The sequence below is a fragment of the Salvia miltiorrhiza genome, chromosome 3 (genome assembly GCF_028751815.1).
Source record: "Salvia miltiorrhiza cultivar Shanhuang (shh) chromosome 3, IMPLAD_Smil_shh, whole genome shotgun sequence".
NCBI classification, from domain to species: Eukaryota; Viridiplantae; Streptophyta; class Magnoliopsida; order Lamiales; family Lamiaceae; genus Salvia; species Salvia miltiorrhiza.
This window is the reverse complement of record NC_080389.1, coordinates 60,208,909-60,235,311: the sequence shown is the minus strand read 5'-3', so window position 1 is coordinate 60,235,311 and position 26,403 is coordinate 60,208,909. Positions and strand designations below refer to the sequence as shown.

The following is a 26,403-nucleotide window of genomic DNA, read 5'->3' as shown; positions in this document are numbered from 1 at the left end:
ATATGACATTCGAAGTTTCTTTTGGTTCTCAAAAAAAAAAAAAAAAGGTGAAAAATGAGAGTATATCAAGTTTATATTTTTAATTACACGTACAAAATGTTTTGTTAGGATGTCGTTTTACAGAGCAAAAATTTTTATATACTCCATTTATTAGTCTCACACGAAATTAAACTCAAGAGAGTATATATAATTAACACATTCCTCCTCTCCCTCGCAAGTGTTATTGAGAGAGAGAGAAACCATATGAATCTATCCCCACTAGATGCCTTGGAAGAGAAAATTGAACGATTTGAACAAATGAAGAAAAAACTAGTTCAAAACTAAATGTTGTGTTATTTAAGACAAGGTGAACTCTTGTTTTTCAGTTAGAAATATGATATGTTTGCAGATTTGGCTTTTAATATTACTAGCAGAAAGAACGTACGTTGTACGTTTAATTAATGTTATTTTATTTGATAATTTATTATTTTAAAAAATCTATTAATTCATTACTTTTGTTAGATAATTTATTGGATGGATATATTTATTTATAAGCATAATCAATAGCTATAGATATATATCACCTAGAGTCTCTTATTCATTTACTCGCTTGAGAAATACAAAGAAACTGGCCAGGGCTCAAGCTTATGTGCATCTCTAGAAATGCAAGTACATGATTTGCAAGGTGAAGTAGAACGCTTCAACTTTGCTCTCATGGAATTTGGAAATCAAAACCTGGTGTTCTTACAATGAATATCTCTTAGTGAAGCTCTTTTCGTCTCAGGTCACTCTCTGTTGCAGCACCATCTACTAATGTTTTACTCCGAAGAAGAAGAAAGATTAGTCAAGCTAGACATTATCAGCATTGTTCTTGATTATATGAGTGTAGTACTGTCCCATTTTTAATTTGCATGTTTTCTGGTTATTCTTTTTGTAGCATATTAGATAAAATAGTAATTTTTTTATGTTACATTAAGGAAAATGGAAGAAGGTATTAAGCTAAACTAGTTATATTCTTATAGAGCCTTCTCACAATGTATTATTGAGGATTTTCATCTTCACAAAATTCTTTATAATTTATTAGATGGTACTCCATAAAGCATTTTCCTACTTGTTGTGTAGTTTCCATCTATTTCGTACTATTATTTATTTATTTGTTTGTTTTATTAGAATAAAACAAAGAATCAATCAAGACCCTTGCTGCTTTTAAACTTGGAAACCTAGCAACAATAAAGCCTAAAACAAACAATGCTATGTTCTATGAGGTTCAGTTTTGATGAGATTAAAACTAAATCATCTCCTTCCCCTCCACCTAAACAATACAAAGTAGATGACATATTTTCTGAACTAGAAATTACACAAGGAGAAATTTCAAGCATATTTTCTCAACTAGTTTTTTTGAGAGAATTTTCTCAACTAGTTGACTGCAATCCGAAAATGAAAACTTGAACGACAGTTTCCAAGTGATTATTGAGGAGAAAAACAGAGGAATATATATATTGAGCACAAAGCTTGTTTAGAGCCACTACAGACTTTGATACAAGATGACAGGAAAAGACTCGAGCAGGAAAATTATGGCATCATCTGTGAGAATAGTAAATTATTTTGCTGACTTGACATCTTTATCAGCAGAAAGAAAAAAGTATATATCAACGGACCATCAGATTGTAAACATGCCTCAATAATCAATTAACTGCAAAGAATTTATTCTAAATCTTCAAACAGAGATCGTTAATCTAAATGAGCATATCAAATCCATATCAGACAAGAAGAGAAAGCTTGAAGAAAATTTTCAGGGTATGAAAAGCAATATCATGAGTTAGTGGAGTTCAAAGTAATGTAAAGCAATGAATGATCAAAAGAAGCCAGAACTTGCATTAAGAATGAAAATAGATCCCCTTGTGCTGATTTAGAGTTTCACATGTTCAAAATAACTGAATTAGATTGTGAGAAAAACACAACTCAGTTTGATGAAGTTGCAAAAGGTGTTAAGAATGATCAATTGCAGAAGTGGCTGACAGAGAATTGATTCTTCAAGAAGAACGGACTTCTGCTTCTGTTTCTGCTCAGATTCTTCAGACTATTGGCATGCTGGATTCGGAATGCTTCTGCCAAACCAAACATAAAACTTCTGAGAATTGCAGAATAAAACAAAGAATCAGTCAAGACCTTAGTTTGTTACCTCCGGTGACAACACCAGGAACATCATTAGTTCAACGTGGTGTTTTCCATTCTCAAAACGTTTTTAAACATAAAGCAAGAGGAGTAAAACACGTATATGCTCAATAAAAGCAGCATTGTACATCCAAATTAGTTTCATGAATCACATGACAGTGATAAAGATAATTAAACTAAAAGTTTTTTTTTTTTTAGGAAATTAAACTAAAAGTTAATAGCAATAAACATGATAGTATCCCATAATTTAAGCATACACTACATGCTACAACACCAATTAGAAATAAAAGGAATACATAAATCATCATTAAGTAATATCTGTTAATCTAAAAAAGTCATAGTCTAAACAAGATAATAAACTTACTTATACCGTACCTAAATGGGATATATATAGTTACAATGTTTAGTTTGTAATTATAATGATATAATCACAAACAAAACATTGAAACAATCCAAGAACAATCGGCGACGACTCGGTTATTGAGACAAAATTTCAAAGTCTTGATCCTCCTAACAGTTTCATGGCTTTCATCATCTTTGAAACTCTTAATGCGCTTGTGTTGTTGGCCGTCTCCATCATCATCGTACCGAAACTTGACCAAGTCTACATTCAAGATATCCAGAGTCCAAAACAACCTACAACGCCCAATGTCATATTCCATTCCCGAGTATTCTGCTGCTAATTGGGCAATAATGAGTGAGCATGTTAATCTTGGATAATGCTCCGGTAGGGTAACAGAAACTGAAGATCGCGGTCCAAGTGTAAAGCCAGGCATGGATGAAATAGGAAAATCAATCCATTTTCTAGGTATGACACTACTAATACCATAAGGATTCACACATATCCCATCTGGAATCACAAAATTCCAAGCATAATCATCAATAAACTCTAAGTCTTCACATAATTTCCACCCACCGTAAACTGGAAATTCTTCGATATTGAGACGAAACATTGTGCCAAAGTCGGTCTTAACAATCAATTCTTTTTCGTACAAACCAAATGATGTTATACGAAAGTCACGATAACATTTCCAATTTTCAGGGTTGTGTTTAGGAGTGAATTTGACATGTTCCCCCAATCGGTACACAGGCGGCAACAACTGATCTTGCCAACTCATATGTCCACGCTCAGGCGTGCCACAGCAGATACACAATAGAGGGAGTTCAATAGAATCACCATTAGTGGGATTGTAAACCTCAAAATCAATTGCCCTACCTACACCTTCGACATCCCAATCACAAAAGCTAATAAGAGTAGAAAATAACACAACGCGTTTACCGTAAGGAACAACTGCAGGGAATTGTTTGGGGCTAAGCCGTGCAGGTTCTTCCTTAAGCACATCCTTTTCCAATATGATTTCCGAAAGCGGCGGCTTCAAAAGCGTTGGTGATAGGTCAACGCTGTATACCTTCAATGGGTGGCCTCGATTCATTGACTGTTCGCAAACGCACAAGATGTAAAGACTAGATCCAATTACACAGAATCGGGCGCCATACAATTCTCTGCAAGGAATTCGTATATTAGGCCGCGCCACAACAAACTTTTCTTCCTCGAATATGACAAATTCATCATCCGTATACGTATCGGACAAATCGATGATGAAAATACCCAAATCACCACCCATACGCAACAACAAGCCCAGCTTTCCACATTTCGATGACTCGTGACTGCTTTTTCCTGAAGAAATTGATAGTCGGCGGCTATTCATACTAAGCCCACGTTTGGTTGGGTGTTTTTAGATGTTGGAAAGGGAATCAAGTAATTGAATCCATTACTTGTTGTTTGGTTTGGGTAATGAGATAATCATTACCCTTATTTAAGGGTAACACAATCACCCAATTTGTTACCCCTCAAAATAGAAGGGAAACAAAAGAAAGGGATTCCCTTACTAATGATTCATTTCCATTATTAAACCAAACACTCAATAAAAGTAATGGTTATTGTTACCATTCCACTCCTTTATTTGATTCCATTCCCTTTCCATTCCTCTACTTGAACCAAACGAGCACTAAATTTTTGGGGGAATAACTTGCCGCCCTTTTTCTTGTCTTGTAGGAAAGGAGAACTGCGAACGAACGACTAACAAGAGAGGGAAATCAATTAGGGTTTAATTTTTAATATTATTTCATTTTCAATATGATTTTGGGCTATGGATTTCTAAGTGGCCTGGACTAGGGCTTTGAAATTAGGCTCGATGCTGCAGGTTTTGTAGAGCGACTTTGTGCTATTTTTATTGATTACTCATTTTTTTTTTGACAATATTGATTACTCAATGGTAAGTTATTTTCCCATAAAATAATACTTTGCAATCTATATCTATCTATATGGAGTAATATATAAAAGAGGAGTTTTTCCCTCCATATTTTTCCTCTTTTTTTCTCTCTCTTCTTTTCACCAATTTTCTACTATTTTTTTATTTTTGTTTTTTATATTTTAATTCTTTTTTAAACATTGTCAAATTTGATTCATGAAAAAATATTCAATAGACAATTTAAATTTATTATAGTATAAAAATATCGAAAATGAATTTAAAACGAATAAGTTATAAAAAAATTAAATTTTTTTATTTTCTGTCTCTCCATTAAAATTTTATAATTTTTTATGTTTATATGTGAAAATATTTATTATGACGCATCAGTCGTGATAATACTCTATAATAATAATGTGTAATGCTAATTTTTATTACACTTTATACAAAGTTGAAAATTACATTTTGAAATTCAAACTTTTATTGAATAATTGATGCAAATTATTTTATTTTTAAAACATGTTTCGCATTTATTTATATTTTGATTTTGTTTTTATTTATTTATTTATTTAAATATATCATTTAATTTTGATGTTCGTCGTGCATCGCACGAATAATCATATACTAGTTAATTTAAAGAATGACATGCACTCCGTGGAGACGCCCATGTTACCATTACATATCATATGTTATATGTTATATTTATCATTAAATCTATATTTTCGTTAAGGTATAATATTTTATTTAATGTTTGAATTGAAGTAGGAATCACTTTGATTTCATCATATATATTGGGATCAGGTTATACTTAAAAAGTATTCCTTTATTCTATTTTTTTCAACTCATTTCTATCTAATCGATTTTTCTATTTTTTCTGGCTTGGCTAGGTGGGATAGCCGAGCCATTCCCCCTTTCTTTATGATACCAATCCGGGCAAAACCAATAGAAACAAATTGATTCAATGAACAAAAAAGGGGAGAGAGAGGGATTCGAACCCTCGATAGTTCTTTGTTCAAAACTATACCGGTTTTCAAGACCGGGGCTATCAACTGTAGATGCTGAAATCTACGATTGAAGATGACGTCTGCACGTCTGGATCGATTGGGCACTAGCAACCTGTCAACACGAGAATACGTAAGAACTCTAGGTTGAGCACCGGGAGGGGATGTCGACCGTAGAGCGTAGAGCCTCTGACGCTCAAGTCAGCAACGAAATAGCAAAATTAAATGATAAGCAAATTGAAATAAGATAGAAAGGCAAGTTGGAATGCGTGGTTATTCCAAACTATCGGCGGCGTCGGAGGGTGGAAACGATGACAGTGAGTTGTGATAATGAAACTTGTCAGGCGGCGGTAGGCCAAACTGGCTGTTTCTGGTTAGCGTAGTGCCGGAGTAGAGAGTTCAAAGAGTAGAGATCAAGTAGGATTTTTCGTGTCCGTTTGATGACCTAGTCGGGTTGTTTATATAGTGGACATCCAACCGCTAAGGTTTCTACAGTTTGGCCTCGTCAAGGCCCTTATCTCCCGGGTTGTTGCGAATTGGACGGGATCACAAAGATTTACTCGTCTGATCGCATCAGCTTGGTGGGAAATGTGTTTTAGGGTTTGACGGCTGGGCCTTGTAACTTTGTCTTTCTAGGTTGTCAATAACCATTGGGCCGCATGCAATATATCCAGCTTGGTTGTGGACTCAAGTCGGTCTATAGCTTTTCGGGCTAGATGGACCAATCTGTTGGGCCAATTTGACTTTTTAGGGTCATGCCAGGTTGGCGAACTAACTTGATGGGTTTGGGCTAAGTATGAATTATTCAACCGGACTGTTGAGACAAGTTGGACTTGAAGTGGGATAGTCATCCTGGGTCGGTCCAGGTTGATCTCGAGATAAGTATTGTGGGGGATGAAACCAATAATCACGGAAGTGACGTCAGTCACGTCAGGATCGACAGGCACTAGCAACCTGAGACCACAAGTAACGTTAGAGCCCTCCGAAGAGCACCAGTGGGGGTGTCGATGGAAGGGCCTCCGACGCTCAAGTCAGTAAATAATAGTAATAAAAATCGTATTGAAAGCAATTGAAAGTAAATGAAATAGTGAATCGGATCGATTTGGTCGACGGAGTTGAAGGCGATTGAGCAATGAGCGAGGGCCGTTGGGTCATCCCGGTTGATCTGATCACCAGAAAACCTAAGGCTGGGAACGTGGAGGCAGAATAGTGCTAGAGAATGTGGAATGCGAATGATCGTAAGTATCAGTATGAATGTTAATGACGGCGTGTCCCCCCATTGTGCTAATGAAGTAGTATATATAGGTTATGGGCCTGCAAGGAGGCGACTAGGGTTAGGGTTTGTTGGAATGTTCTTTGAAACCCTAGCGGTTCTGATTTTTTAGGAAACGATCTTCCGCGACTTTCGTTTGACCTAGTCACCCATGTTTGACTAGGTTTTTGTAAGCTTGTAATCCAGTTTGTATGCTTTCGTGTCGAGATGTTTACTATGGTGCTGCTGCCAGAGCAGAGGGATCATTCCGCTGCTAGAGCAGAGAAATCATGCCACTGCCAGAGCGGAGGGATAGCGCCTCTGCCAGAGCAGAGAAATCATTCCGCTGCCAGAGCAGAGGGATCGCTGACTCCTCTGGCGAGGACTTCGCTGATTCATCTGGCGAGGGTTTCGCTGATTCCTCTGGCGAGGACTTTGCTGATTTCTCTGGCGATGACTTCGTTGATTCCTCTGGCGAGGCACCAGAGGAATCGCGGCGAGCAGGAAAGTCTCCCCGAGCAGAGGAATCGCGGCGAGCAGGGAAGTCGCCCCGAGCATAGGAATCGCGGCGAGCGGGGAAGTCTCCCCGAGCAGAGGATTCGCGGCGAGCAGGGAAGTCGCCCCGAGCAGAGAATCGCGGCGAGCAGGGAAGTCGTCCCGAGCAGAGGAATCGCGGCGAGCAGGGAAGTCGCCCCAAGCAGAGAATTCGCGAGGATTTTGCTGACCTCTAGTCAGTCGGATTTTATCCACTACAAGTATAACTTGACTTATCAGGCTGGGCGAACAAGTTTTCTTAAGTAAATGGGTCAGCCTCATTATTGATCCAAGTTGGTTCGAAGTTTGTCGGGTTGGACTGACCGGGCTGTTTAGCTCATTGGTCTAGCTTGGAAGGTTAATTGGGCTTGAGTCAAGTTGACGAATTTTGCCCACTACATCAACCACTCAGCCATCTCTCCAAAAGACAATTTTTATTTTATTTCTCCGAATAGAACATGGCCATAGGGGGTATCTACCCCTACTATCTGTAGAAATCTCACTAACCCAAGATATGCTTATTGGACTCTATGTATTAACGAGCGGGAATCGTCGAGGTATTTGTGTAAATAGGTATAATCCATGGAATCACAAAAGCTGTCAAAATAAAAGAAGCGACAATAATAAATATAAGCATATGAAAGAAGCTTTTTTTTTCTAATTCCTATGATGCAATTGGAGCTTATCGGCAAAAACGAATCAATTTAGATAGCCATGTGTGGCTTCAGTGGCGACTAGATCAACGCCTTGAATCAGGGATCAAATTGATTATAGAAACATGAGTTTAATTAGTAGATTTATTAGTGAACATGGAAAAATATTATCTAGATGAGTGAATAGATTGACCTTGAAACAACAACAATTAATTACTATTGCTATAAAACAAGCTCGTATTTTATCTTTGTTACCTTTTCTCAATAATGAGGAACAATTTAAAAGAATTGAGTCGACTACTAGAACTACCGGTCTTAGAACCATAAATAAATAGGCTTGTTTTTTGTTCATTTCAACCAGAATTCCGATCCGAACTCATACATGAATTCGTGTTTTTTTGACAAATATGAGAATCCAGATTTCTGTGTCGTAAAAAAAAAAAAAAAAAACGCACCTTACACTCGAGCCACCCGTCTGGCCTCCACAGAGTATCAAACCAAGCCAAGTCTCCATACTGCATAATCTCTGTGGGCAGCATCAACAATTTATCCCTACAAAAATGAAGACAAATTCTAAAAGAAGAGCAAAAAAAATACTAAACTCAATTATTGGAAAGAAAAATTAAAATATTTGATATAATATTTAATGCGATATAAGTTACCGGCTAAGGATCATAGGATCGCGCACCCATGTAACGAAAGAGTCCAATTCAGCGTCCACCATGTTGTTGTGGTTGGGGTCATATAATGAGATTCCAACCACATCTTCGGAGCATGCAATGGTTGATTTAGTCTTGTTTCATTTTTAATAGTATTGTTTTTAATTTTTAATAGTATTGTTTCATTTTCAATATTATTTTGGACTATGGATTTCTAAGTAGCCTGGATTAATGGGCTTTGAAATTGGGCTCGATGTTGTAGGTTTTGTAGAGCGACTTTGTGGTGGCTTATGCTATTTTTGTTGATTACTCAATTTTTTTTTGACAATATTGATTACTCAATGGTAAGTTATTTTCCCATAAAATAATACTTTGCAATCTATATCTATATAATATATAAAAGAGGAGTTTTTCCCTCTATATTTTCCCTCTTTTTCTCTCTCTCTTCTTTTCACCAATTTTCTACTATTTTTTTTCTTTTTGTTTTTTATATTTTAATTCTTTTTTAAACATTGTCAAATTTGATTCATGAAAAAATATTCAATAGACAATTTAAATTTATTATAGTATAAAAATATCAAAAATGAATTTAAAACGAATAAGTTATAAAAAATTTAAAAATTTTTATTTTCTCTCTCTCCATTAAAATTTTATAATTTTTTATGTTTATATGTGAAAATATTTATTATGACGCATCAATCGTGATAATACTCTATAATAATAATAATGTGTAATGCTAATTTTTATTACACTTTATACAAAGTTCAAAATTACATTTTGAAATTCATACTTTTATTGAATAATTGATGCAAATTATTTTATTTTATTTTATTTTTAAAACATGTTTCACATTTATTTATATTTTGATTTTGTTTATATTTATTTATTTAAATATATCATTTAATTTCGATGTTCGTCGTGCACTCCTAAAAAATTGTCATGTCAAATATTGGTTGTTGATTCCTAAAAAGAAAACAGATGGAGTAATTCCAAGAATGCGACCCGACCAAACATTCCGGATGAACCAGAATGGAACGTTTTATATCCTTGCCCAAGATAGCCATAGTGCCTAATGGTAAGCAAGAGTCGATCCCACAGGGAGTTGGTGTAGTTATGTCTCTTGTCACGAACACAAATGGGGAAGGGTTTTGGACTGTCGTCCTGTTCACGATACTACTTCTCGGGACTGAACTCACTAGACTCGAAGTAAATTATTGTGTATTGCTGAATAAAATTATTGAACCAATTACACCAAATATTACCAAACTGTGGACTAAATCAATCTGTTACTCCCTCCGTCCCGCTAAAGTTGGCAACATTCGTTTCGGCACGGAGTTTAAGAAATTGAGTGTTATATGTTTTAATAGAGTGTGGCCTACAATTGTTGACCAAATTAATGAGTAATTGTTGACTTAATTAAAGTAATTTTGGCATTTTTAGAAAGTGGCCTACAATTGTTGACCAAATTAGTGAGTAATTGTTGACTTAATTAAAGTAAACTTTTACCATTTTTAGAAAGTGGCCAACTTTAGTGGGACACCCAAAATAGAAATGTTGCCAACTTTAATGGGATGGAGGGAGTACTTGCTAAGTGTGAAAAGTTTGTTCATTTTCTTTGGTTCAACATGTTTGCACCTGTAAATTTGGGTTTTTTAATAACAACCATGGATCCTTTGCGTTGAATGGAAATCGTCGTACCAGGTGAATACAAGATAACAAATGTATTTGTTATGTGTTGAACTTCAATAAAATTAAATACTAATTTTATTTTTTGTTTGTCATAATCCAGATACACCAAGTGACTCTTCAATCTTTAGTTTGATGAGATAATAAACTTACTTATACCTTACCTAAATGGGATATATATAGTTACAATGTTTAGTTTGTAACTACAATGATATAATCACAAACAAAACATTGAAACAATCCCAGAACAATCGGCGACGACTCGGTCATTGAGACAAAATTTCAAAGTCTTGATCCTCCTAACAGTTTCATGGCTTTCATCATCTTTGAAACTCTCAATGTGCTTGTGTTGTTGGCCGTCTCTATCATCATCGTACCGAAACTTGCCCAAATCTACTTTCAAGAAATCCAGAGTCCAAAACAACCTACAACGCCCACTGTCATATTCCATTCCCGAGTATTCTGCTCTTAATTGGACAGTAATGGCTAGCATGTTAATCTTGGATAATGCTCCGGTAGGGTAACAGAAACTGAAGATAGCCGTCCAAGTGTAAAGCCAGGAATGGATGAAATAGGAAAATCAATCCATATTCTAGGTATGACACTTCTAATACCATAAGGATTCACACATATCCCATCTGGAATCACAAAATTCCAAACATAATCATCAATAAACTCGAAGTCTTCACATAATTTCCACCCACTTGGAAATTCTTCGTTGTTGAGACGAAACATTGTGCCAAAGTTGGTCTTAACAATCAATTCTTTTTTCTACAAACCAAATGCTGATATACGTAAGTTGCGATCACATTTCCAATTTTCAGGGTTGTATTTAAGAGTGAATTCGACATGTTCCACGTCCATATCTAACAATCGGTACACTGGTGACAACAACTGATCTCGCCAACTCAAACATGCACGCTCAGGCGTGCCACAGCAGATACACAATTGAGGGAGTTTACTAGAATCACCACTAGCGGGATTGTAAACCTCAAAATCAATTGCACTACCTAAACCTTGGACATCCCAATCACAAAAGCTAATAAGAGTAGAAAATAACACAACGTGTTTACCGTAAGGAACAACGGCAGGGAATTATTTGGGGCTAAGCCGTGCAGGTTCTTCCTTAAGCACATCCTTCTCCAATATGATTTTCGAAAGCGGCGGCGGCTTCGAAAGCGTAGGTGATAGGTCAACGTTGTATACCTTCAATGGGTGGCCTCGATTCACTGACTGTTCGCTAATGCACAAGATGTAAAGACTAGATCCAATTACACAGAATCGGGGGCAATACAATTCTCTGCAACGAATTCGTATACTAGGCCGGCCCACAACAAACTTTTCTTCCTCGAATATGACAAATTCATCATCCATATACGTATCGGACAAATCAATGATGAAAATACCTAAATCACCACCTATACGCAACAAGAAGGCCAGCTTTCCACATTCAGATGACTCGTGACTGCTTTTTCAACCCAACCCTAAATACGGTCGATCTGGGCCACCCCGTCGGGCTGGGCCAATTTTGCCAGCTCTATACATTAGTACAAATTCCACATGCGAAGATGAATTGGAAGAAGAATATAATCGATAAATTCGCGGAGACAATTGATCTGGCCCACGAAGATGCATACGATCAAATACGCCACAATAAACACATAAAGATGGTAATTTGATGGATTTACGACCAAAAGGGTCGTACATCTCTGTAATACCCCGTTTCCCTGAGTTAAATTTAGAATTTATTTTCAAAATTTAGAAGTAAGATGATTCACGCCGGATATAAAGAAAATGAATTTATTTTAATTCCAACAAACGATTTGCAAAATCCTCTTTGTAAATGTTAGTCATTTAAATTCTTATGCATTTCATATTTATTTAAATTGAATATTAAGCATTTAACATCTACACGAGCTATTTATTTAAGCAAACACTGAACGATTATTACAGTTTTCATAATACAACCCGGAAGACCTTATTTTATATTACTCTCCCACCTACTTCCTTCCACCTACTCCCTCTCACACCCACCTACTCCCTTCTTTTTGCAAACTTAATATAGCTGGTTGATCCGAGCTTCCATTTTCTATCCTCCACAATCATCCCACATATTTCATCTCCCTCATCAATTTTCAGCACATCAGCTACTGAACAAATTCAGAAGATTTGCAGAATGATAACCCAACAGATTTCTTTTGAAGGTTAAACCTCTAACTCTCTTACTCGAGCACTTCTTTTGAAACAGAAACTCAAGTTAGAACCCATACATAACACGTACACTGATTCCATCATATATAAATTTGCATATGACAACAAGACCCAAACTCAATGATGTTTATTTATCGTCTGTGCATATACATACATACATGAAGCATGTTTTTTTTAAAAATAGAAAAGAAGTAGATATTGAAGCTCTGTTTTTTTTTATCCTTGTTTTCGAACTGCTGTGTCGAGTCGGGTAGACGAGTGTGGTGGCTGTGTGAATTGAGTCGGGAGGTGGACGGAGGCACGGCACGGCAGCGGCGCTGCTGTCGCCCGGCCACGGTGAGAGAGAGGGAGCTAGGGCTCGGGCGCCGCTCTTCGCGGTGGGATGTCGGGCCTGTTTCAGCCGAGAGAAGGGAGAACCGAGGGGTAGTGGTTGTCGTTGTTGCTCTGGCAAGCTTCGGCGGCGGCGGCAGCGGAATTCTGAGGGAGATATGAGGGCGGCGATGGTGGCAGCATGAAGCTGCTGCCGTCGGCCAAAGTTCAGCGGAGGGAGGTAGAGTCGGCGGACGGCGGCTGCGTGCTACCTCCGTCCATGTGCTTGGGCGTGTGTAGAAAGTCGAGGGTGGCGCGACCTACTGCTGCTGCACCTCCGGCGAGTTCAGTGGTGGCGGTTTTCGCCCAAGAAAGAAGAGTGGGGTGGGCGGATCTTTCAACCGAGATGTAGTGGTTACCGCCGCTTGCTCCGGCGAGCTCCAGCGGCCGTGAAGTCCGAGCAGTTTCGAGGAGAGAGGCGAGCAGTCGTGAGCTTTGAGGGAGAGGGAGAGTTCTGCGGGGGTGTCAGGCGGCAGCGGCGGCGCGGTATCGCCGGCGGTCGCTGCTGCAGCGTGTGTGTGTGTGCGTGGGGAGTGACTGTGAGTGTGAGAGAGACGAAATGGGGGGGATGATGGCGCAGCTGTGTGGTGCGTGTGTTTGAGTGTGTGTGTGTGTTTAAAGAGATGAAGAATTGGGCTTTAGGTTTAGAGGAGTTGGGCTGAGTAAAATTTTATTTTGCTTGGGCTCTTTTAATAATGAGATGGGCCACTGAATTATTTTTGGAAGCATGAATTGCCCTATTTTATATGGGCTGCGATTTTTATATATAAAAAAAAGGGCCTCTTATTATTTTTAAATTGGGTTGCCTTAATTATTAATTAGACTTAAAATTAGTTTGATTAATTAATTTAAAGAATGATTTACATATTAATATTAAATTATTATTATGTGCATATTTTAAGTAAATTAGTCATTATATGCTAAGCATGACATGAAATTGCATTATATTTTGCAATAAAAGTATTTATGATTTAATTGGTTTTAATTATAATTCCAATTATTAAAGAAAATTGAGTAAGGATATTGTTGGTGTCCTTAACTCAAGAAGTTTAGTTTTCAATTATTTATTCATTAAATTTTTGAAAACCCGGCGTGATGAATCATAGTAGTTAAGTGCACCCACTAAGACTTTAAGTTAGCTTCACGAGACCTATTAAGAATAAAATTTTTGTAGGCTTTGTGGACCAAGGGGATTAGCGCTGCTTTCCCAAGACAGGTTATGTGATTATGATCTTCAGGCTTTGCCTAATCAGGTGGGCATTACTTTTACTATACGTATATAGAGATCCCCTGCGTGTCGTAGGCCTCTTATACGAATATATGCATGAGATGATTTTAACTGTTAATTTCAGTTTATTATTATGCTCAAATGATAAATGACTCTTATGAAATGAAAATGAAATGTTCATGAAATGAAATGAAATGTTTATGAAATGATTGACTGCCAAAAATGTTTATGTTTTTATATGTATCCTATCTGTGTTGGTTCGCCAACTTTAAAGGAAATCCAATTGGGATCCTATGCTAGACAAAGGTCGCTAGCTAGGGTTAACGTGTACACTCATGGAGACCGCGAGTCGCTTGCGACCGGTCTTGGCGTCCGTGGTAAGGAGGCCTCCTTCCCGGCGCGTGACAGAAAGGAACAGATATGGATCATATGAAGGAAAATGATCGGCCGATCGACTTTATGAAAATGAAAGAAATATTTTAGTAAGCGCAGGTCATTTAAGAAAACCCCTGTGTGTTACTGTTATGGCAGTTCAATTTATATATGTATGCATGTTGTATTTTCGGCTATGCCCACTGAGTATTTTTATACTCAGCCCTGCATGTATTTCTAAATGTGCAGGTTGAGCAGTTGATGGAATGGAATGATGTTGAGCGGGTGTTCCTTTGACATTTCAAGAAATGTAACCTTGAGTATACATCTTCATATGTATATCTCACACGTTTTCCGCTGCAAAACACTTCGATTAGGATAGCTCTATGATATGAAGTTGTGATACGTGTTATTGGGTAACCACCTTAATCAGTTCTCAATTATGTGTATGTTTTATAAGTATCCAAATAATCATATATGATCCTAGTATTTTATCTATGAGTGACATTTCCATATACTTTAATGTTAAGTAATTGTCCATTTCCATTTCTTATTGTTCACCCCAAGTCATAACCCCGGATAACCCGTCATAGGGATAATGGGCTGTGACAGAGTGGTATCAGAGCGGTTCGTTCGCTCTGGCCCTAGAAACCTTATTCTAAAGAGTCGAGTCTAGTTTGATTCTTTATACTTACATGGGTTCATATGGCACCGCTCAACACTCCATTGCATCGTGCTCAATCAAGGAAAGAAGGTAACTGCAGTTTCAACGTTTAAAAGATGTTAATGTTCTAAAATGCTTCATGAATATGTTTATGTGAAGAGCAGGTTATGATGAAATGTTGAATGTTTTGCCTTTCATGGCATATTTTCGCAATCTATGATGTTATGATCAGATGAATGATAGAAAAGTGACATATGTTTTCCCAGAGAACATAGATTGTTATAAGTTGCATGATCACAATTTTAAAAGAACATAGACTACTAGATTAGTAGTATATCTCTACAATCTAGATTCCTAAGGTGATAATGTAGAAGAATGAAAGAGAACTTAGAGCGTTTCAGCTCCCTTAAGAAAATGATGGTTCTTTTGAACTACAAAGAGGATTGAAAAGATATGTACGAGGTAAAGGAAAAGCACAGAATGACGATACGCGACGAATTCAAGGTAAACGTTGCATCAAAGGTTGAACCATAGTCTCTACGTTCAAATGTTCAAGTGCGACGGAATATCGAATCGACTTTTGCTACACGATAGATTTTAAGAATAGTGTGTTTTGCCTGTGTACGTATGTCTGTGTGTATATGTCTTAAAAGAGGTTTGGGGTTTGAGATCAATAGGATAGGGAACCTTAAGATAAGTTTAGTTGTCATGATGAACTTATGCTTTGTTATGTATAGTATGTTCATGGCTCTCCAAGTTCGGGACGATGTTTCCCGTGTGACTGGGAGGTGATGATGTTGGACCTGGCCAGTCCACATGATCCAAATCTCAGTAGACGTCTTTTGGGTTGAAAACCCATGTGTTTCAACTTTCGGTTGAAAAGCCAGATGGGTTCATACTCGAGGTCATTTTGTTCGACCTAGTAGTTAATCATTTCATACCCTCTGGTCATTCTTTTGATTCTCTTGAACAATTTCTACAACACCTTGTTTTGATGATTGTGTTAAGTTTGAGCCTTGCAACTCGTGAGTTGTCATAATAGATCCCCTTGTTTGATAAGACCAAGAAGTGTTAGTCTACCGATGTAGTATACTACCCAAATTATGGCTTCGTATAATTGTGTCTCATTGTAATTAGTTGAGATTATTAGTCTTTGTCCTATAAATGATATCGACCACTCATTATGATAGAAATTCAGAGTTCAAGCTAAGACCGTAATATAGTGTTCGAGTACGAGGACTTAAGTTAATTGGTCTATGATAGTTTTAAGATAGATTCATAGGAAAGTGTTGTACATGTGTAGGTAACAAGAAATGGGTTGATGACTATTTTAGTCTTTGGAAAAAGAATACCCCGTAGATGAGCCCTAGGAATGAGGTAGGAGCAAAATGAACCGCCGAAAAAGGACGAGGGAACTTATTCTCAAGTAAATCTCATGTATATAAATTGGAATTAGGAATCCAATTGATATGAGGAGAGACCCGAATCTATTCTAGATCGGAAAGTTAAAGTACTAAGGAATAAGTCGATACCTTTAGTAATAGTTCTTTGGAAGCACCATGATCAAGAAGAGGCGACGTGAGAACTCGATTCTAGCATGAATGAGAAGTACCCAGAATTATTTTCTGTGGTACAAATTTCGTGACGAAATTTCTTTTAAAGTGGATAGTATGTCATACCCCGACTTTTAATCCCTGATTAAGGGCTTAATTATTAATAATTAGGATTCGGCATCCATTTATGATAAAAACTGGTTTGATTTATCTGATGTGATTTGATCGTTATATATGTGTTTTAATGTGCTTAGTTAAAGAAAATTTTTATAAATGTGGTGCATAAGTTATAATTGGTGAGTTAAGTGTATTTATATGAGCCACATGAATTTTAAATTATGCATGAAGTCATGAATTTTATCTAAATTTGATAGTACATGTAACACCCCGTACTTTTCCCTATGTTGTGAGATAGTGTCTTAACACTATTGAGAATACTGAGATGTCAGAGAGATTGACTGTCCTATTAAGAAAATAGGAATAATGAGTTGGAAATAGAGTCGAGAAAGAAAGAGTGAAAAACCTTGATAAAAAAAAAAATAAAAAAAAAAGCCGGTCGGAGAGACGTCTAGTTTGTCTGTGTTTGTCGACTGCTTTGACGTGATATTATGTGAAATTACGTGACTGATTGATTATGTGAAGTTTTGTTACGTATGTCATTGTGAGCAAGTTATTATGATTTTTATTTGATGATTTTAGCACTTGGAATTTTAATTAAGTTTTCAAAGCAAGTGCAGTTTATTTTTACCGAGAAATCAAAGAATGCCGGTTAATGAAAATATTTCCAAGCATATATTTTGTTTTAAAATTATTTTTCCTATGAGAGGAATATTATAATTGAGTGAGTGCACTAATATTAGTGCTATAATTATTTTATGTGGTCACATGAATAATTATGTATTGGTATTTTATTAATTAGTACATTTCCATAGTTTTTGTGATTTATTTTTAATCACCCTTCTCACACTATTACTTTAATTTCCCTACCATGTGACTAAATACCACAATTTGCCAAGTGTAGAGATTATTGAGAGAGTGTAAAGATTAGAGAGAGAGTGTAGAGATTAGAGAGATCAAGGCATTAATTGCCAATATTTCCTTAAGATTACAAAATCCTCTTTAAAGATCACAAGATCATTTACAATCTTGCAAAATCCTCTCTCACTCCTCACTCATCATTTTCGACCAACACCTCTCTCCCTCTTTCTCTCACTTTCCTCCATTTTCCTCCACTGAAGAGACCTTCGAAGCTTTAAAAAAAAAAAAAAAAAAAAAATTTACAAAACACCTCAATCCACTCTAAAATCTTCCATAAACACATCCTAGCTACTTATATTCAAGAGAATCATTGAAGAAAGGCTTCCAAGCTAGAGTGAGAAAATATGAGTTTTGGTGAGAAACTTGGGTAAGTGATTCTTATTTTTATAGATCTAGATTGTATGATGTTATATGTGAGTATATGATCATGATTGAGCAAGAAAATCACCCAACTTATTTCTATGAAATTTTCGAAAATTAGGGGCTTGAAACCCTACGAAATTTTGTTGTTTGTTTTCTTGAATTGGCTTGAGTTATATGATGATTGATGATTATTGAGTTAATATATATGAATATCTTGATGATTAGCCATGAGATATAGATTTTTCTATTAGGTTAGTTTACCTAAAATTGGGAGGTTGAGATCCTATGGATCAATTGATGTATTGATGATGGATTTGAGTTTATGAGATGATTTAGATGATTAATGATGGATGAGATTGAAGCTTGAGGTTGAGAGGTGAAAAATGAAAAGTGTTAGTTTGAGGAAGAAGATGACATACATGTGTATCTATATGTGATCTTGTTTTATGATGTTGATTTGTGCTAATTGGTAACCTAGGATGTTAGATCTATGATTTGATCAATAGGTTATACATGATTAGTGATATTTTCAAAAGAGTTTAGTTTAATAAAAATTTGGACTTTTTGCCTATGTGTTATTAAAGTGATTTTGGCTTAAGATATATGTATCTGAGCATGATATTAGTGTATAATTATGTTTGAGTAAGTCTTTTGTTGGCTAAGAAAATTTTTGACTTAGTTTAGTTTATATGAGTTTTTGAGTTTTCATATTTTGAGAAGTCGATGATTGATAAAATGAGGTTTAATTGCTTTATGACCATTATGTGAAAGTTGTCATGTTTTTTTTTAAGAGTTTTATAATGATACATGAAGTTTCATTAGAGTTTAGTACATGATAAAAGGGAATCTATATGTGTATAATGATTTATATGATGAATGAGATCGTGTTGAATAATTGAGTAATTTTGTACATGAAAATGAAAAGAGAATTTTAATGATGCGTTCATTGAAACGTTTTACTAGAGATTTGAGGTTATGATGTAAGAAGAGAGTCAAGATTTGAGTATGATGAGCATTATAATGTGCCTGAATGTTTGTGAGTGTTATATGTGTTTAAAATAAGCTTTGATGAGTTTCCTTGAAGGAATATAGAGTTGAGTATTTTAAGAGTTTGAGATGAGATTTTGGTGAATTTCGTAGGCCTACTGACCTACTGTGATCGACGGTTTTTCAATGTCAAAAAGCTTTGAAAATTTTATACCAAGTCTCTACATGAGTCTTGAGAACATCGGTAAAATTTCAAGTCATTTGGACTTCGTTTACTATTTTTATAAAATACAAAACCGAAACTGCACATTACTACCGAGAGTTTCAGAGAACAGGGGAAAGAGTCATTCATTTCAGTAGCTTCCTGTGTGATCTAGCTTTCCAAAATTTTATGGTATTAACCTTATTGAGTTAGCTAGATATCCACAAAATTTGAGCTCAGTTTGACAACATTTACTATTTTTCAAAAATCCAAGTTTTCGATTGCTCAAAACTGCCGAATATGGTAAACTGTAGTAAAACAGTCATATCTCCTACAATACTTGGAGTTTTTGACTCTATTTTTTTTATATGAAAATAGACTCGAAGACCTTTCTTTTGGTATGAGTCTCGAGTCCAGGAGGTGTCGAAGTAAGAACAGGTTAGATTTTGAAGTTGAGTCAGTGTAAAAACAGAGCATGTTTTGATAATGTTTGATTGTGTTTTCTTATATGCCTTATGTGATTGTGTTGTCTATGTGTTGAATGAGATTGGACGAGCCTTATATGAGAGATAAATCGAGACTTAGTACCATGATTTTCTTGAAACTTATCCTTGAACTTAAGGATTTGAGATGAGTGGAGAGTTTATATAGAGATGAGTAAAGAGATAGAATATGAGATAGAGCATGAGTTAAGGCTTTATAAGTATGGATTTTAAAAGGATTAAAATGTTTTAAATCAATTCCTTTTTAATGGAGTTTAAAATGCTTATTTAAGTCATTTATAAATGAATAATGAGAAATGCGTAAAGAAGTTCGTAAATGAATCGCGGCATGAGATTTTCAATTTCCCTAGTAAACTAAGGAGATATTATGAAGGAACAAGCAATGAACGAGATTCTCACCACCGAGTCACTACAACAATTGGAGAAGGAAAAAGTTCACGCACAAACAAGATATGTACACCACCTCAAGATGGAGGTAAAGAAAAAGGAAATGGAAGGAAAACACTAGAACTAAACTTAAGGTATAACCCAACCCCAAGGCTAGTAGGCTCAAGGTAAGAGAGTGAATGCTTTGGCTAGAGTGCCAGAAGCTACAGCAAGAATAAAAGTTGGAATGCCACCACAATGGAAACTTAGAAACCCCATTAAATAATCATTTGGAAATGAGAAAATGAGTTTACATGGCAGAAGGAGTGCCATTAATCTTTAAGTGAAAGTTACCAAGATGATGAGAAAAGTTTGATGTTAGAATTTCCTAGTCAAATCTGAGAAGGTGACTTAGGACGAAGGAAACAATTAAGGTAGTTCACCACTTTACTAAGATGAAGTGGGTGAAAGAATGTTGTTAGGTCCTAAACTGGTCCAATAGATAATTGAGAAAGTCGACCACATCAAACAAAGAAACAAAGAAACTCAAGATAGACAAAAGTCTTACGCCGATAAACGCCGATCGGAATTAAAATTTAATGTTGGGGATCGAGTTTTCCTCAAAGTCTCTCCCTCAAAGGGAGTTATAGGTTTCAGAAAGAGGGGCAAGTTACGACCCCGTTATATAGGACTCTTTGAGATCTTAGATAAGATAGGCCCTGTAGCCTATAGGTTGGCATTGCCACCTAGTATTGGAGACGTGCACAATGTGTTTCATGTCTCTCAGTTAAGAAAGTATGTGTTTAATCCTAAGAGTTTGATTAAGCAAGATAAAGTAGTCCTAGCCAGGACCTAAGTTGTGAAGAGAAATCAGTCCAGATACTTGATCGCAAGATTCAAGTTTTACGAGGCAATGATATTGTTCTCGTCATGTAGTGGAACCATCACAGGATGGAAAAGGCCACAAAAGAGATGAATGAAACGAATGACTAGTATCACAAGATAGAATACCAGATATGCAATTCCGAGGACGGAATTTTTATAAGGAGGGAGGAATGTAATACCCCGTTTCCCTGAGTTAAATTTAGAATTTATTTTCAAAATTTAGAAGTAAGATGATTCACGCCGGATATAAAGAAAATGAATTTATTTTAATTCCAACAAACGATTTGCAAAATCCTCTTTGTAAATGTTAGTCATTTAAATTCTTATGCATTTCATATTTATTTAAATTGAATATTAAGCATTTAACATCTACACGAGCTATTTATTTAAGCAAACACTGAACGATTATTACAGTTTTCATAATACAACCCGGAAGACCTTATTTTATATTACTCTCCCACCTACTTCCTTCCACCTACTCCCTCTCACACCCACCTACTCCCTTCTTTTTGCAAACTTAATATAGCTGGTTGATCCGAGCTTCCATTTTCTATCCTCCACAATCATCCCACATATTTCATCTCCCTCATCAATTTTCAGCACATCAGCTACTGAACAAATTCAGAAGATTTGCAGAATGATAACCCAACAGATTTCTTTTGAAGGTTAAACCTCTAACTCTCTTACTCGAGCACTTCTTTTGAAACAGAAACTCAAGTTAGAACCCATACATAACACGTACACTGATTCCATCATATATAAATTTGCATATGACAACAAGACCCAAACTCAATGATGTTTATTTATCGTCTGTGCATATACATACATACATGAAGCATGTTTTTTTTAAAAATAGAAAAGAAGTAGATATTGAAGCTCTGTTTTTTTTTATCCTTGTTTTCGAACTGCTGTGTCGAGTCGGGTAGACGAGTGTGGTGGCTGTGTGAATTGAGTCGGGAGGTGGACGGAGGCACGGCACGGCAGCGGCGCTGCTGTCGCCCGGCCACGGTGAGAGAGAGGGAGCTAGGGCTCGGGCGCCGCTCTTCGCGGTGGGATGTCGGGCCTGTTTCAGCCGAGAGAAGGGAGAACCGAGGGGTAGTGGTTGTCGCTGTTGCTCTGGCAAGCTTCGGCGGCGGCGGCAGCGGAATTCTGAGGGAGATATGAGGGCGGCGATGGTGGCAGCATGAAGCTGCTGCCGTCGGCCAAAGTTCAGCGGAGGGAGGTAGAGTCGGCGGACGGCGGCTGCGTGCTACCTCCGTCCATGTGCTTGGGCGTGTGTAGAAAGTCGAGGGTGGCGCGACCTACTGCTGCTGCACCTCCGGCGAGTTCAGTGGTGGCGGTTTTCGCCCAAGAAAGAAGAGTGGGGTGGGCGGATCTTTCAACCGAGATGTAGTGGTTACCGCCGCTTGCTCCGGCGAGCTCCAGCGGCCGTGAAGTCCGAGCAGTTTCGAGGAGAGAGGCGAGCAGTCGTGAGCTTTGAGGGAGAGGGAGAGTTCTGCGGGGGTGTCAGGCGGCAGCGGCGGCGCGGTATCGCCGGCGGTCGCTGCTGCAGCGTGTGTGTGTGTGCGTGGGGAGTGACTGTGAGTGTGAGAGAGACGAAATGGGGGGGATGATGGCGCAGCTGTGTGGTGCGTGTGTTTGAGTGTGTGTGTGTGTTTAAAGAGATGAAGAATTGGGCTTTAGGTTTAGAGGAGTTGGGCTGAGTAAAATTTTATTTTGCTTGGGCTCTTTTAATAATGAGATGGGCCACTGAATTATTTTTGGAAGCATGAATTGCCCTATTTTATATGGGCTGCGATTTTTATATATAAAAAAAAAGGGCCTCTTATTATTTTTAAATTGGGTTGCCTTAATTATTAATTAGACTTAAAATTAGTTTGATTAATTAATTTAAAGAATGATTTACATATTAATATTAAATTATTATTATGTGCATATTTTAAGTAAATTAGTCATTATATGCTAAGCATGACATGAAATTGCATTATATTTTGCAATAAAAGTATTTATGATTTAATTGGTTTTAATTATAATTCCAATTATTAAAGAAAATTGAGTAAGGATATTGTTGGTGTCCTTAACTCAAGAAGTTTAGTTTTCAATTATTTATTCATTAAATTTTTGAAAACCCGGCGTGATGAATCATAGTAGTTAAGTGCACCCACTAAGACTTTAAGTTAGCTTCACGAGACCTATTAAGAATAAAATTTTTGTAGGCTTTGTGGACCAAGGGGATTAGCGCTGCTTTCCCAAGACAGGTTATGTGATTATGATCTTCAGGCTTTGCCTAATCAGGTGGGCATTACTTTTACTATACGTATATAGAGATCCCCTGCGTGTCGTAGGCCTCTTATACGAATATATGCATGAGATGATTTTAACTGTTAATTTCAGTTTATTATTATGCCCAAATGATAAATGACTCTTATGAAATGAAAATGAAATGTTCATGAAATGAAATGAAATGTTTATGAAATGATTGACTGCCAAAAATGTTTATGTTTTTATATGTATCCTATCTGTGTTGGTTCGCCAACTTTAAAGGAAATCCAATTGGGATCCTATGCTAGACAAAGGTCGCTAGCTAGGGTTAACGTGTACACTCATGGAGACCGCGAGTCGCTTGCGACCGGTCTTGGCGTCCGTGGTAAGGAGGCCTCCTTCCCGGCGCGTGATAGAAAGGAACAGATATGGATCATATGAAGGAAAATGATCGGCCGATCGACTTTATGAAAATGAAAGAAATATTTTAGTAAGCGCAGGTCATTTAAGAAAACCCCTGTGTGTTACTGTTATGGCAGTTCAATTTATATATGTATGCATGTTGTATTTTCGGCTATGCCCACTGAGTATTTTTATACTCAGCCCTGCATGTATTTCTAAATGTGCAGGTTGAGCAGTTGATGGAATGGAATGATGTTGAGCGGGTGTTCCTTTGACATTTCAAGAAATGTAACCTTGAGTATACATCTTCATATGTATATCTCACACGTTTTCCGCTGCAAAACACTTCGATTAGGATAGCTCTATGATATGAAGTTGTGATACGTGTTATTGGGTAACCACCTTAATCAGTTCTCAATTATGTGTATGTTTTATAAGTATCCAAATAATCATATATGATCCTAGTATTTTATCTATGAGTGACATTTCCATATACTTTAATGTTAAGTAATTGTCCATTTCCATTTCTTATTGTTCACCCCAAGTCATAACCCCGGATAACCCGTCATAGGGATAATGGGCTGTGACAATCTCAAAATCAATTATGTTGTCTGCATCATCCAAATCCCAATCGCAAAAATTTATTAAACTGGAAAATAACAGTACGAATGTACCGTAAGGAACCGCTATAGGATGTCGTTTGATAAACTATTACTGTTTACTTATGTCATTGTTTAGTTTTCAGTATAAATCCAAGTCTCGTGCGATGAAGGGATTCTTTGTTGCCAGAGGCGAATACGCTACTACAACACCCGATATTATGCATGCAAGCCTGCCACCAGCCAATACTCAGTTATAACCAGAAGTCAAATCATAATTAGCTGTGATTGAACATTGTGGGTACTGCCACAGAAACTAAAGTAAAGTAAAGTAGTTTAGCAGTATACTTCACCTAACAAGTAAAGTAATTAAGTGACAACTCTCAAGAAATATTTATTAGACATGTATACTGAGCCATGTGCTGCATAAGAGTTATAATCAGCTAATGAAGTCAAGTGAAAATACTCAGTTATAACCAGAAGTCAAGTCAATAGTTCGCTGCGATTGAACATTGTGGGTACTGCCACAGAAACTCAACATCAAACACTCAAGATTATACTAGTTCCACTATCCACGAGTAATCTAAATGAAAAATAATGGCTGGGTAGATTTAGTGCTAGAACCAAAATACCGATTCGCCTTCTTTTCATCCTTCAATCGACAGCGATTATAAAAAAGAAAGGATATTTCTTTTAGACAATGTGTCTCCAGCATCAACTCATCCTCATAAGTGTGTGATTCCCTACGACGGTGAGATCATAAACCCATCTCGTGCCGCCGTCACTGTGGACGAGTGATTAGTCCACTGGCTCACCAACAACGACAACGTGGTTGCGGTGGACATAAAGGAGATGCGGAGTTTAAAATTATTTAAGGCCATTATTTTAGGGCTATTTGCAAAAATAGGCCACTAAAAATAGGCCACTATTTTTCGGACTTGCAAAAATAGGCCAATTATTTTAGTTTTTAGCATTTTTAGGCCTTCTTTGAACTCAATTAAGCATTTATAGGCCACTTTTTGGGGTCAAAATGTGGCCCAAAATAGCCTGATTGGGTACACATGTGGCCTAAAAATACCAAAAAATAAATAATTGGCCTATTCTTGCAATTCTGAAAAATAGTGGCTTATTTTTGCAAATAGCCCTAAGATAATGGCCTTAAATAATTTTAAACTCGGAGATGCGCTTCCGATGTTTCCAGTTGCCGGAGGTGGTGCGGTGCAACGAGGCTTACACATGTAAGTGGCTGACGGAGTACGAGGGCGGGCTAGGGCTTATTTGCGTGGTTGAAGAATAAGATCGGAACGAGATGGAGGTGTGGACCGCAGAGGGGAGGATGATGGTGGTGGAAATGAGGGCCGTCAGAGAATCTCTACGACATCTGGTTGAGCCCGTTGAGTTTTGCAGCAACGACGTCATGTTCATGATGACAGTGGATGGAGCGATGTTCTATGATCTGCAGAGTTGCAATTTCAGTAGAGTTGAGGTGCCCTATGATGTGAGAAGTCCGCGACAAATTTTTCCATTTAGATCGGATTTGGAGATTGTTGATCTCAAAGGTGGTCGATGAGAATGAATAAGTTGCCCAATTTAGTTATTGTTTTTGGTTGTAGGTATTTTTTTTATTTTTTTATTTTTGGCATTTTAGTAATTTTTTTATATATAGACATCTCTAATTTCATATTGTAATTTCTTCGGTCATTTACGGGATTAGAAATTAATGGATTATTTCTACTTTTACCGCCACTAGTTTTACGTTGTCGCACGGAAATTAAATATTTTAAAAAAAGCATAATTATTAAATAAAAAATTATATTTAAAACATCAAAACTCCCCCGAATAATATAATTAATACTCATCGTCGATATTCTGCCACTAGTCGCATACTCACAATGATGATCAGTTTGGTTGAATTGGGCAATCAATTGTGAATTAGATTAGTGAGAGGAACAAGTTTCTTTCATTTTTTTTAGCTCAAAAAAACTCATATTGTAACACCTATAATGTGCTCCAAACTCATGTATACCTTTTATCCAATATGAAATAGTCGCCAATAGTTAGGTTTCATATTTTGGACCTTAATTAACTGAATTTTGGCCTCATTACATTCTCTAGTTTCATTTTTCAAACAAACTAATTAACTAGGCACCCATGAATACAGTTTCACTTAATTTCTTCTTCTTCTTATTATTATTATTATTATTATTATTA

The 26,403-nt window shown here is 36.8% G+C and overlaps 1 protein-coding gene and 2 long non-coding RNA genes across 6 annotated transcripts; 2 read left to right on the top strand and 1 right to left on the bottom strand.

Moving 5' to 3' along the window:
- Positions 1-1,831: 1,831 nt before the first annotated feature.
- Positions 1,832-11,305, bottom strand: LOC131015004 (uncharacterized). Of its 4 annotated transcripts, XR_009098424.1 has the most exons (3): positions 8,506-8,604; positions 8,299-8,395; positions 1,832-2,110 (listed from the first exon to the last, which is right to left on the bottom strand). XR_009098424.1 is itself a non-coding variant. In XM_057943198.1 (2 exons), exon 1 carries the CDS (start codon positions 3,861-3,863, stop codon positions 2,583-2,585), a length of 1,281 nt encoding a protein of 426 aa, XP_057799181.1. In that variant the 5' UTR covers positions 3,864-4,167; the 3' UTR covers positions 1,832-2,110; positions 2,530-2,582. The 4 variants fall into 4 exon arrangements, 2 of the variants coding, with proteins under 2 accessions (XP_057799181.1, XP_057799182.1); XR_009098425.1 differs by lacking the exons at positions 8,299-8,395; positions 8,506-8,604 and adding an exon at positions 11,262-11,305; XM_057943198.1 differs by lacking the exons at positions 8,299-8,395; positions 8,506-8,604 and adding an exon at positions 2,530-4,167.
- A 600-nt stretch (positions 11,306-11,905) lies between these two features.
- On the top strand, positions 11,906-14,897 carry LOC131015013 (uncharacterized). Its single transcript, XR_009098427.1, has 3 exons — positions 11,906-12,392; positions 13,943-14,021; positions 14,618-14,897. It is a non-coding gene; the product is annotated as an uncharacterized LOC131015013 (long non-coding RNA).
- Positions 14,898-20,753: 5,856 nt separating this feature from the next.
- On the top strand, positions 20,754-24,115 carry LOC131015012 (uncharacterized). The gene is made up of 3 exons (XR_009098426.1): positions 20,754-21,594; positions 23,146-23,224; positions 23,821-24,115. It is a non-coding gene; the product is annotated as an uncharacterized LOC131015012 (long non-coding RNA).
- The last annotated feature ends 2,288 nt before the right edge of the window (positions 24,116-26,403 follow it).